Raw genomic sequence first — 13,439 nt, 5'->3', positions numbered from 1 at the left:
TTGGGCCTTCTTCAGGAAGGTTTCGTATTTGATGGATGGCTTAGTCTAAGAATACCGTTTGGGGTTTTGTACACAAGCTCTTAAATTTCCATGAATGTGGCAATTAGCAGCATCTGCAGATGTAATATCTTTCTTTCTTCTTTTCTCTTGGTCTCTCCTACAGATGGAGGAACCTCAGGTACCTCGTGGAACTGACTTTTTGCATGTTCTCCTCCTCCGCCCCTAAATCGATGTGTCTTTTGATAACGCTTCAACAAGCAACTACCATGTGTTTACAAAAGGTCATATGAACAAGCCTCTGTACGACATTCAATCGACCGAGAAGGAACTAGTCAAGACAGCGCCTTCGGCTTTTTGTGCGCTTTATAAATGAACACATATTTAGTCACTGGTAAAAGTACATCGCTGCAGAATGTGGGAAAGTGTTTCCTGCAAAAAGGGAGATTGTGTGTTGCAGAGTGGTGATGAAAAGGATCTCCGAAATAAAGGAAAAGTGTTTCCTTTGAAGTTTGTTGTGCTCTAACATTGCTAGAATTGTCAAGTGTGCAGGGAGATAAAAATCAAGAGCGCGGTGTGTTGAAGTTCTTTTGAAAATCAAACAGTATTGCACTATATTTAAATTCAACTTCATAAAGTCATATTTTAAAGTACTGCATCCTTTTGGCATTTAGGGATGTTGTGTGTAAAAGTATTGAAATAGTCACTCGACCTGTATTCTATTTACTGGAGACATAAAAGCAAAAATGCACATGTATTGGTATTGAACCTTCGTGCTGGTGCCACAGAGAATGTGGAATGTCGTGCAAAGTAGTTGTATTGATCGTTCTAGAATTAATACAAATATATAATTTCAGTACATTGGCCTTGTTTTTGGCTTAACATTGCTAGGGGAGTAATTGGATCTAGATGGGTTGCAAACAGTGCAAGATAGAATTTCGACCTCCATGTGTGTGGTGCTGTTGATTGGGGGTGGGGTACCTGTGGTCCCATATATCGTTTCCACTTGCATAACCATTCCTATGTTGGTGAAATAAGCAACCATGAGACAGAATTAGGGTTGAGAGATTCAGCTCAAAGATAACATGATAAATGAGTCCTGGGATAGAAAAAAAAAAGTCAGCCTTGACCATTAAAATACTACACAATGGCTATTAGAGAACTTTCTCATTAAACAATCAAGGCGTGGAACGAAGGCTCTAACCACCAATAGAAAGAAGCCTATTTTCAATGTTGCTTTGTTCTTACTGTTTCCAGCTGTCTAACCAATCAGCAAGCTTGGAATCGAGGCTCTAGCTATCTTTAGAGGATGCATTCTAAAGCTTCCCTTTGTGATATGTGCACCTTGGGCAAGGATAATTGAACAAGCTCTGTCACTAGAAGCCCTAAGCGAGGCATCCTTCCAAACCATCCCGCGCACAGGTTACAATAGCACTAGAGACTTTACCTTGAGTCTCTATTGTGTGCTAGACGACCTATGCTCTGGTTAGAGGTGCTCCCCTTGGAATCACTAATTTGGGCAGCAGTTACCTACTGCATAACAGAGCCCTCTGGTGCTAGCTCTCAAGCTGTATTAGGGAAGCAGAAGGAAATCCATGGCGACATCACAAGAGTGGTTAAGCCAAGTGCACTTAATAGAAGGGATACAATTAGAAAGTTAAAACATACATTAGAAAATTACAAACTTGGAACACCACAATGTACAGGAAAGTGAGGGGTGGGGGTATAACTGGAGAAAGAAACGAGCTAAGACAAGAGCGAAGACAAAAAGGAGGAATCCATAAAAAAAAGGACTAAAGAGCAATGAAGCAAATTCCTAAAGGAAAAAAGCCAAGAAGAAAATACTTAATTAAGGACAACAGCAGTGAAGACCCCGATTAGTACCAGTAAGTAGGACCAATGTCACAAATAGCAGAAATAGCATTAAACGAGAAAGAAAAACTACAGAAACCCCGATTGGAAACAGAGGCAATGGAAAAATGCAGGGGCCTGTGGGAATGAAACGAAGAGGCAGTAGACAAATCTGAATGGGGAAAGAGTGACAAAGGGTCAGCAGGCATTTAAAGCACGGCACAGTCAACAAAATATGGCTAAGAAATCAAATAGACGAAGGAGACAACAAAAAAAATTACGTTTTGTGGTAGACCCTGATTCAGACGAACTGGAGTTAAACGCAAAACACACGAAGAGCCTTTAAAACAGGTCAGAAGAATAAATATTGCAACAAGATCTGACTGGGAAGAGTGGGTGGGCTACCCCAAGTCGGAAGAATAAAGCAACTTGGGAGTCGGGAGGGGTTTGTATTTTAGTCCAAAGAAGTAATGTGTATCCCGACTTCGGAGTAACACATGGAGAGTTCGAAGAGTTGGGCAAGGGATGGCGGAAAGACAAAGGATCAGCAAGAAGAAAACAAGGGAATAAAAGCAGGTTGATACAGCAATAGTGAGAGAAAGGGCACACACGGTAACACGAATCGACAAGTGGAAGTTGGAGACTACAAAGCGGCACTAATAGGAAAAAAACAAGGAGACAGACAATATTTCTTTAAAGTGACAACGGAGGCAGGTGACCACGCACGTAAAACGTGCAATAAACATTTGACCGAGCTTTATAAACCTGTGGCAGTTTGTAAAAAGACAGAAAATGGTAAAACACACACACCCGACTATTTAAAAAAAATGCCCAATAAATCCAGAAATAAGAGGAGCATATTGAGACGCGGGGAAAAATAAGTCTGCCGATGAAACAAGCAGCGTAAAGAGAGCGATTTAAAAAGGAAGAGGGCATTGCACGAGTAGTATTAAGAAAAACAGTTAATTATGTCGGTGCCTGAAGACTAAGCTGCGGAAAAATGCGTCACTGGAGAGCAAAAGAATAAGATCTTGCTGTGGACACTGCACGAAGGTGCCGATTGAGACGTGTTCTGGGGGTTGGATGCTGCCGTGCAGAATTGTCGTTTCTCTACCCTTTCGCCGTAAATAGAGGACGGTGTATAGCTCCTTGGGTGGCAAATGGTTAGACCGTGTGCAGGTATCCGTGATCGCAGTACCTGGTCATGGATCGCCGGCTATAACTCAGTCGCGAGCTCCGCATTTCTGCCTCATTACGACGCTCGTCCAGCGACTGAAGCAATTGACGCATATTCCAGTGCAGTCTGCTCTTGCAGACAGATGCGTGCTCTCTTGATTTGTTCTCCCGGTTGCTAAAAAAGACAGGTGCTCTTCTGTACATCTTAATGTACAGAGATCCGGCTCCTGCGCCCGCGCAGAGGAACGGGATGCCTCCGGTGACAACCCTGCCCCGACTCCAATACTTCAAGGATCGTGCACAGCCACAAGTTTGTTGCATTCCCTACCTAGCAAGAAACGCTATTTAAGCGCCTACCAAGCAGGTAAACGGTGCCGACAACGTCTGGCCTTGAACGCAGCAACTCCGAATCTTGCCTGTAATGAACCGTTCGGCAAGCGGATGCTTTTACTCCGATATTGGCGGCTGCCTGACGCCCGGGAAGAGGAGGCGGCGTGTCTAGATACAAGTTTAGTAAAGTAAACGGCGAGAGATAAATGCAACCAAGTGCGACACAGCCAGTATCTGCCCAGAGTTCAGGCGCTACCATCATTTTGTGCGCTTCGACGGCATACAATATGGCAGGAGGCACTATACAAACAAAACCGCCGTTGAGGACAACACTTGAATCACTAGATCGACACTGGTAAAATTATCGGGAGCCTGAATTACTTAATATGTCCACCTCTCCCAGATGTGCAAGAATCCGTCACCCGCTGGAAAACGACCAACTGGCCATCACGAAGGTCGTTAGTCGCACATACCTGGAACTGTCACTTGTAAAACGGTGCACACAGCTGTACATTGGCAGTACACCCTCTTGACTGACGGAACACACAATATGCGCTTTAAAAATGTGAACATGCTCAAGCTGAACACAGGGGCAAAGCCACGAAACTCTCTGCCCACAGACATACAGAAGGGTACGCAAACACACGGCACTGCGCATCCCTGGTAAATATGCAGAGGACGGTGCGGCACGGGTAGCACCGTCCGTACTGCTTTCACGCGCATCCACATCCAGGTAAAACGTACACGACAGAAGAATATAACCAAGAGCCGACGTACGCGGCAGCTACAAAGTGGACCCATAAAAAGCCGAAACGGGTAACCAATAACCACTGCAAAACGTCACAAGGAAAGCTTCTAATTTCAAAGTTCGTCTCCCGAAAATTAACTGCCCGATTCATATGGGTACCTTCCAGTGTGTGCGTCGCACACGAAACTAATGCGGAAAATGTTTTTAAATACACACGAAATATTAATTACATTAGCTAAAACTGAACAGGACATGCTGCGGAATTGACATATGTAAGCCCTCAACTGTGAAACTGTGCATTCCTATCATTCTTCAAATTATAATCTCGGAAATGTACCACTAAAAGAAAATCGCAAACATGACTATCAGAATGTATATACCTTTTTAGATTCTCGGCAGTGCCCTAGTAATGCATTACATACACCATGGTTTTGTAAAATGCCTAAGAAGATGTGTGCATGTGCAAATACAATATCCTGCTATACGCATATCGCGCACACAAGGCAGACTCGTTTTTTTTCTTTTAAAGCACGCCATTTGCCGAATAGCCTTATCGAGGACAGGAGTCTTGGAATGCTTAAACACCATATTTAACTGTCTCCAAATATTAGGCAACGCATTAACGTATTCAAAGTGTTTGTGGGCTCAAATTTGCAAACGAGGGGCATTATTTACAAACCGTTTTTCAATAGAATTGCGCAACTGTAAAACGCGTTTATAAATCCGGGGTTTTGTGCGAAACTCTGAATACGTTGTGCACTTTTCAGAATTGTGCCAGAGTGAGTTTTAATATGTGCAAACCAAAAGATGAATTGCCAGCATACCCATCACCACTGCCAAGATACAATTCTACAAGCAGGAAAGCAGTGTTTGCAATCAGTATTTGCAACTGTGCAAGTTGTTTAGCCCTCTCCTGTCGGATAATACAGTTCACCCCACAACCAAGGAGTCGGAAGAGCGCTGAATGACTACTTCCATCATAATGGTGCCAATAGGAAAAGCGGTTTATAGTCATAATGTCGACAAAAAAATGTCGACAGACAAAAATGTCGAAAAAATAATGTCGAAAATAATAATGTCGACATTCTATACTTTTAATGTAAAAAGTCATAATGTCGAAAAAAAAATGTCGACATTTTTTTTTCGACAATATGACTATAAACCCTTAACACTATCAACACCTCACCCAACACCCTCCTGCAACCCCCCCACACCCCACACCACCACCCTCCCACCCCTCATATGCAACACATTCTAATTATTTATATATTTATTTATTTATTTTTTCAATAAATAAATAACCAACAAAAAGTATCATTTACTATGGGGGGGTCCCCCCCCAACCCCCCCTCACCCAACACCCCCCTGCCACCCCACCACACCCCCTAACCACCCTCTCACCCCTCATACTCAACACAATCTAATTATTTATTTATTTATTTATTTTTTCAATAAATAAATAACCAAAAAGAGTCTAATTTACTATGGGGGGGTCCCCCCCCAACCCCCCCTCACCCAACACCCCCCTGACACCCCCCCACACCCCCCCCAACCACCCTCATTCCCAACACATAGTAATTATATATTTATTTATTTATTATTCAATAAATAAATAAACAAATAAATAAAAAGAATATCATTTACTATGGGGATGTCCCCCCAACCCCTCTCACCCAATACCCCCTGCCACCCCCCACCCCTCATACTCAACACATACAACACAACAATAAATATATATTTATTTATTTATACAACATTTCGAAAAAATGTCGACATTAATGTAAAATGTCGACATTTTTGTATGTCGACATTATTGATTTTCGACATTAATTTGTCGACATTTTGACTGTCGACATTATTGATGTCGACATTATGACTGCACACCAGGAAAAGCTTCTATACATGTATGAAGTTTGGCACTTAGTTAAGTGGTTCTCGGAGTAGATTGCAAAATTACCACTTCCATAGCGACAGGTGTCTCTCTTCAAAACACACACACAGGTCAAATCACAAAAACCAAAAAAAACTTAATTTTCGGGAATGATGGGTCCACAGGGTACAAAAGAAGCAAAAGCGATTCCATTAGGTACCAATTGGCAAGATCACTTTTTACACTTCATAATTATTTACACGCTCACAGCTATGAAATGGCCAAGTACACAACATGCAAGATAATTGGCAAGGTAAACCCACAGTTACCATATCATGACGTAGCAACTTTTATGTTCAGGTGATAACGCTTTGAAATATTTGCAACCATGTCCCAACTACAAACCCGGCCAGCGTTTAATACAATCATTTTGGCAACTGGTTCCATTACTTACATCGAGCACCCCAGTAACAGTTGCTAGAATGAAGACTCACAATTAAACCCGCCAGGGCCGAAACCCCAGGTACTTACAGCACATACATATTGTGGCAATAGAAGCGACGAAACTGCATGCACGGGGAGAGGTGGACGAGCTCACCAGCAAAATAAATAATTTTAATGACTGTATAAAGTTAAAATGCTTTGCTGCTTCTAAACAAACACCACAGTCTGTACCCCGGGAAACAAACGAGTAAAATGTACACTGGCCAGCACAGACGTAAAACAGGCATTGTAAAAACAAATTGCAACCGCCATCTTAAAAAGATCAGTTCTATGGTATTCAGTCCAAATTAAGTTAATAACCGGGGCCCCGATTGCTCTGCTTGCCCAATGTCCCCCTGCATAGGGTCCACTCACTCATCCGATAAAATATCTATAATTTCAACCCTTCGCCTGCCTGTCCAATGCTCCTCCGTCCCGTGAGGTTCTGGCAGCCAGATACAGCTGGCCTCTGCGAAGCTCTGTCTACAAGGATTGCCACAGCATTTGGGTGAAATACCCTTCACCCCGTTGGTTGTACTCCAGGCGGGTGGCCTAAGGAGGGGAGAATAGCCCTCTCAGAAACCACAGGGCCGAAGACCGCTTAGACTGGGGCCCACCCGGCGGTGAGAAGAACTAAATACGCCCGGCAACCTAGCTCCAAACAGTAGTAGGAGGAGGAGGGGGAGCAGCCCCGTTCTCTTCGCCGCTTGCAGACACCTTCCGGAGCTTCATCACCCCCACCCGCAGCCTCCCCCTGCACAAATCCCAGTCCTGCCCGCAGACCAAGGCCCCCCAGCTTCGTACTTACAGGCAGGGTTGCAGCGACGAAGGCCGGGTGTGCGGCCGCGCAGACAATGAAACTTGAAAGTCGTTCAGCAGAAAATGAATGTGAGCCAGGCGGCCATCTTGGAGCGAGCCGCAGACGCTGTCAATTGCCGTGATCCCATCCTCGCGCTTCACTCGCGCGCTGGTGTACCTCGTAGTCTTGCTCTAGCCCTTCCAGGGGGGGTTTGGGTCCCCTCCTCGAGATACACGCGAGCGGGTAGGGGTTAAAGACCCCTCAGCCCCGGACGGGAACCCAACGCACGCCGAATCGCTCGTCACAAAGTGCCGCTTCGATGTTGTTGCCGCTCTCTCCGAGTATTTCTTCCTGCGAAATATCCACACATTAGAGCCGTTTGAGGCGAGGGGGAAACGGGAGTGGAAGCGGAAAGAAACCACAACGCTTCAGCCGACTGCAAACTGACACCGTCCCCAAAATGGCTCAGAGTTCGCCCGCCCCACGCAGTCACGTGTCAGCCTCATTCCTTAAGGGCGGCTTGGGAATTAGTGTCGGTGTAGTCCGGGCCCCTGCACGACCCTCTTCGAGAGGAACACAAAATGGGCGGCCCAGGGGGTATCGGGTCAGGCAGTCAGCGGAGTGTCGCTCGTGCGAAAGCGAACACAGTAAATTCTACCGGCACACTGCACAGCCCCAGTGTGCAGACACAACAAAGAAGCCCGTGTCTGCGAAGACCCGCATAGGTGTGCTTACCTTTGACTGTGAAGCCGCAGTTTGCGAGTGCGTGCAGACCACCGACAATAACTTAAGATTGTTCAGGAAGATGTTCTGACAAGTAGAGGCCGTCCTTTGCACATATCAATATATATATCAATATTTCCGATTGTTGGTGGACAGTTTTGTAGCCCCTAATTTTATAGCCTCTAGAATCGTGTGGGCTGTGGCAATCGTGTCGATACGTTCCGTGGATACCAATTTGGCAATAGCATCGTGTTTTAACGGAAATCTACCTCGCTGTGAAAAGGGTATAGACAATTAAACAAAAATCGGAACCCCATCAACGTTCAGCTTTTTCACGTTACACCCCACGACCGACTGACCCCGTAAAACATACCGGTTGCTTTCTCTACTAGAGAAAACATAGGTAGCCGTTTGCTCGCTCAATTTTCTTGCCATACATTCAGGACACGTGGTAGTATGGTTTCTTACCAAAATATCCATCGCCGACACTATAAAAGGTGGGCTTTAAACGTATTATAGATACCCCGAATTCCCCTTTAATGCTAGTTTCCCAATGATAGGTGTGGTCCAATGATTGAGATTCAGTTTATTCAACCCCGCTTACAGCAACATGTTTCTAGACGTGCCTCGTACTGGGCTGCAATTGCTGGTCATCGAAGGGTCAATGCATGGCATTTAAAATATTTAGGAGTTTTATTTTTTTACTTAGTACGGCTGAACCATTTGAAAATATATTTCCAATCACACCTCCCTTGACTCATGAATAACCGCAACAATGCAAGTAATAATCATTTTATTAGATTGCCATATACATGTACTGTTACACGCAGAACGTGCAGTTACATTAGTCGCTATAAAAAGGAAATGTGAGCGGGAGGCGAGAAGGGCAAACATACTGCACAAAAGGTTAAAGTCACATGGGTATGGCGTTTACATCACAGCTTAAGCAATACACGTTGGTAGTACTAAATAAACAGACACCAATTATGTTACAAAAACAAACAACATGAATCGGCTACGACATGGAATGTAGTAGCTGGAGTTGTCGAAAACGTGTCTCATCTCGTGAGATGGCGGGGGTGGTTATTTTCTGGTTGCAGCCATGCGAAATCAGTTGGATCACATCTGAGTTGTTCGTTCCAGGCTTTTCGCAGCATCTTTAAGCTTCCCGACCATATCCTACAAAACAGGGTGTTTTAATGAGTAGGGCAAACATTTTTAAAGCGGTCTACGCTCTTACGATAAACGAATTCCTTAATAAAGGTGTTGGTATTCAGACCATGCACTTTTTTAATGTAATGTTTGTTACGCGCTTTTATCGAGGTTCAAAGTCACTCATGGGCTAGCAGTCACACGGGGAACAGTGGCAGAGGTAGACAACGTGACTAAAGCCCGGGTCTCAAAAATAAGACTGGGGAAACCGAGATTAGAACGTATATCTCACATCAATGTAGGCGCAATACATTAAGCTCTGTGCTAACTTCCAAGAAACAGTAAAACTGAAGAAACAAAGAAAAGACAGTTTCGTGGTTAATTTGACATGTTGACTTCTGAGCCATTCTTTGTTGACGGGTTTAACCAAGGTATGCAAGCAGTACAAACACGGCACTGGTACTAATCATTCGTGTTTTAGAACACAGGTAGTTCTATATAACATTTGGAGTGAACTCACTTTTCTAGTCAATACAGCCCTTACGAGTATAGAATATTATTCCAGTTCCTATCAACCCATTTTGCAGCTGAATTATCTGCAGGGTCTGCTCACCTTGACCACAATCTCTCCATTAAGAAAACACGAGCCGGCTAAATAGCGGATTGCACAGTGAAGTCACTGCCTATAGGTATTTCCATGACCACACGAAAAGATGCAGTCCTGGTTGGTTTAAAATAGTGTATGCCTTTGGACATGTTTAAACTAGACACTGCTCTCTATCAAAGTCGTTTTCTGTTTTTTTAAAAAGCGCATAAAGCAGATGCCCACGTTTATTAAATGCATATTTTCTTACATGTAGATGTTGAAACCATTCTAAGTTCAGCCGTCAAACTTTACCTGCAACTGCTCCATAGAACAATTGAAACGAATATCCGAGTGGGATCTGGGATCAGTGTTCTGAAAAAAAATACGAAATTAGTAAATGCTAATGCTATAGAATGTAATGAATGTCTTGCAATACCCAAAGAGACATACTAATTACCTCTACATTTAAATTCACAAGGTACTCTGGTCGGTGGGTTTTATGAACCTGGCTACTCTGAAACAACAAACATTTGTATTAATATAATCGACTAGAAACATTCAATTGAAGGTTTGAAACGAAATGTTTAGAGTAGAGCTACCTTTAATTGATACTGCAGACGCCACGAAACATCAGTTATGTGAAGAGGGCATCTTCCTAGGCTGGCAAATTGGGAAAAATCAGCGGTTATATTTTAGATAGGAATTGTAAGTAGCGTTTTTCTTGGCCCTCACCAGCGCAGCCAAGAAAACGAGCCAAACAGATTAACTTTATTTTGATTTAAATAAACATCACCCAATGGCACATTATACAGTACATGGGCCCAGGCAAATAAACTTCGGGAACCGTTTGACAACATCGAAAGAGGGTTCCCCTAAACATTAAACGGATACTAGCTTTAGGTTGCAACTTTTAGAGCTGCAAAAAAAGAAAAAAAAAGAGGGCATGTTACCTTCCCAGCAACAAGTCCAACGTAAACTTGTTTTTCTGCAGAAATAAAAAGTTATTGTTGTCAAACAGACGGTTGACAAACCATTACCGCATATTAGCTTAGAAAATAAGTCAACACCTTATATTCATTGCAAAAATGTTCTATTCTTTGTTTGTCGAACTGGCAGTCTTCGAGATAAGCGCTAAGTGAAAAAAACAAGAAACACTATGTAACTAGCATTGCAGCGTTATGTAGGCCTGTTGGTGATAACAAAAAAAAAAAGCACGTGGGGCGGAATATACCTTAGCGTCGAGATATCCGTGTTACGTTTTGCAGCTTCCAGTAGACATGCTGTTGCTGCTGCGTGGCAATGCTTTAGCGCCATCGGATCAACATGTTGCAGCTCTGTCCGATCTAAACAAATACACAATAGTACAGAGTTTTAAACAACCTTCAAAATGTGTGTTAATTACACTAAACCCTATAGCCACCGCTCATAAATCAAATGAAAAGCATACATGGCGAATTTCATAAAACAACACACTCACACGCAATGGGAACTGATAAGAGAGGAACCGGTTTATAGATTATCAAATCAGCAAAAATGACACTCATTCCCAAATTTGCATAGACTAAATGAATCCATTATAAATGGAACCTAACCCGAAATATGAGCTGTAGCTAACAATATGTATAACGAACTCGGCCTACAACCACTGGCAAACTGTCTGGAAAATGCAATTTATTGAACCGCGTACATCGCCCATTTTTTTCGGGAATTATCTTAAGTTTCTTTGTGATTGGCATTTAGGAAATGCGAAAATGTCAAGGGCCTAATTCACAGAAGCGTTTTATAATGGCAAACCCCCATGGGAAAACGCTCTGCGAATTAGGCCCAAAATGTGTTATTGAAATCTATGAAAAGAAAGTCGTATGCAAATCCAGGGTGCTGGGCCGCACTTTACAAGCAAAAAAACAGGGGGTAAGTGGAGGCTAACATATGGGACCAGTGAGGTGCATACATGAAAACTTGTTACATGGCAACCCCACTACTCGTGGTGCATGAGAGGGAGTACAGCTTGCAGATCTTTGTAGGAAGCACTACTGCTAGCCCGCCAATCCTGGACCCCGTTGGAAGGGCTATTTTTCTGCTGCCGTTGCTGCGGAAATAATGACTGATGGACCAGCATTTATGACAGATTATATAAACCGACCCAGACTACACTCCAGGTGAAATGTGATTTGAAGTCTCTGGCAAACTGATGGTGTATGTCCTTCCAAGGTTCAAGTCGAGGGTACACGCTGGTGGACAGAGGCCACCCACTTTTTTCAGGGGGGTGCAAGTTCCAGGGAACAAATTTGTATTGGTTCTTGGAGTTTTAAACATGCACACCTTTTAACGTTTTCAAAAACCACTGCTAGAAGAAAGTACCCCGTCTTGGTTTTGTGTGTGTGTTGATTTTGAGAGGCAAATGCCATTCGTCCTGTGCAATCTACGTGGTTATGCAAAGCCATTTTAATTAAATGTGAATATTTCACCTTCATATGCTAATTTCTGGGCACATACCATTGCGTTTGTTGACGAGTCCCCCCACTTTAATGTATAGGACTTGGCCCCTGCATTTTTCTGTAGCTAAGTAGATATCGATGATTATTTAGTGGGGACCTAGCATTCGCAGCTGTTTGGTTGCATTGTGTTCTATAAACCTGCTGGCTGCGCAAGAACGGGGTTGGAGAGGTTCTTCGGTTTTGACTCTCTCTCTCCTCCCCCTCCCTCCAGAGCATGCTGTCCCTAGCCTGTGCACACAGCAAGCAGGGGGAGGGGCGGGTGTTAGGGAAGCGCGGAAATGCAGCTGCTCGGGGCGGCGTAGTTCAATCGGTCAGCGCCTGGGCTGACAGACGCCATTACAGCGGTTCGGTCTGGCTGCGGCACTCCCTTGGGCTGACAGCGGCTCGCCAGACAAGACTGTACCAAGAACGTCAAGCCGCGTGGACCCGCTTCCTCCCCGTACCGTAGCTTACCCAGGGCCGCGGCGTCCTCCTGGTAGCCCCCGGAGAGGCCCCGCAGCGCCTCTTCCAGGACAATAGCGAAGGATTTCATGTCGAAGCGACCGGGATCGGCCAGAAGCTGCAAGCCGCGGCTCGTTGCTTCTGCGAGCTCCATTGTGAGCAGGCTGACCTTCGACACGCAGCACGTGACGCCTCAGCTGACACGACTGCAACGGCGGCGCTTCTCCCTCCGGCCGCCTCCCCACGTTCCTCTGGGCCCTCTTCGTCGTTCACACCATTCAGCGGCTTCCCACCGCCCCCAGTCCCTGCACGCACAGCAGCTCTCCGCCAAGCCGCGCAGGCAGACTAGCTGCTAGCGGCCTCCCACACAACAGCGTGTGGATTTCCCTTCTCCTTATTCCAACGGCGCGGTCCACCACCATACCACCCGCGCCTGCGTCTCCTCTGCTACTAGTTTACCGAGGGTTCTGGCTTTCTACAGAAGCATACTTGCCAACATTCTGTGACCAAAAAGATGTAGGCATTTTCAAGTTTCAAAAATAATAATTTGCATAAAAATTACATCACTACAAAGCATACATTGTTGGCAGCATTGAAGCATTCTAAAACACACAACCCATCAAACAGCACAACATGGAAAGCTGTTCACATGTTAACAATGTATAATTCAGAACGGTAAGTTAACACCAATTTCAATTACACAGAAGGTAATCACACAGAGCTGGTAGGCAACGTTTGCCACTGCTTTGTAGCAGCAGCCTGGACAAAACATATGTATTCCTGCA

General features: G+C 44.4%; 1 protein-coding gene across 4 annotated transcripts in view; it reads right to left on the bottom strand.

Moving 5' to 3' along the window:
- BMI1 (BMI1 proto-oncogene, polycomb ring finger) overlaps positions 1–13,148 on the bottom strand; it is a 266,963-nt gene extending 253,815 nt beyond the window's left edge. The window contains exons 1-8 of one of the 4 annotated variants that reach the window (XM_069648189.1): positions 12,667–13,148; positions 10,947–11,058; positions 10,783–10,846; positions 10,666–10,700; positions 10,315–10,375; positions 10,173–10,229; positions 10,028–10,087; positions 8,754–9,156 (exon numbers count right to left, since the gene is read on the bottom strand). In XM_069648189.1, the coding sequence (XP_069504290.1) occupies positions 9,097–9,156; positions 10,028–10,087; positions 10,173–10,229; positions 10,315–10,375; positions 10,666–10,700; positions 10,783–10,846; positions 10,947–11,058; positions 12,667–12,808 (591 nt within the window). In that variant the 5' untranslated portion in view covers positions 12,809–13,148 and the 3' untranslated portion in view covers positions 8,754–9,096. Of the gene's footprint in view, positions 1–7,263; positions 7,756–8,753; positions 9,157–10,027; positions 10,088–10,172; positions 10,230–10,314; positions 10,376–10,665; positions 10,701–10,782; positions 10,847–10,946; positions 11,059–12,666 lie in introns of those variants that run through there. The other 3 variants (XM_069648190.1, XM_069648187.1, XM_069648188.1) reach the window with 3 other exon arrangements.
- Positions 13,149–13,439: the final 291 nt, after the last annotated feature.

This window comes from Ambystoma mexicanum, chromosome 2q, assembly GCF_040938575.1.
Source record: "Ambystoma mexicanum isolate Mex_15411 chromosome 2q, UKY_AmexF1_1, whole genome shotgun sequence".
Lineage (NCBI taxonomy): Eukaryota > Metazoa > Chordata > Amphibia > Caudata > Ambystomatidae > Ambystoma > Ambystoma mexicanum.
This window is presented reverse-complemented; position numbering and strand designations above follow the sequence as displayed.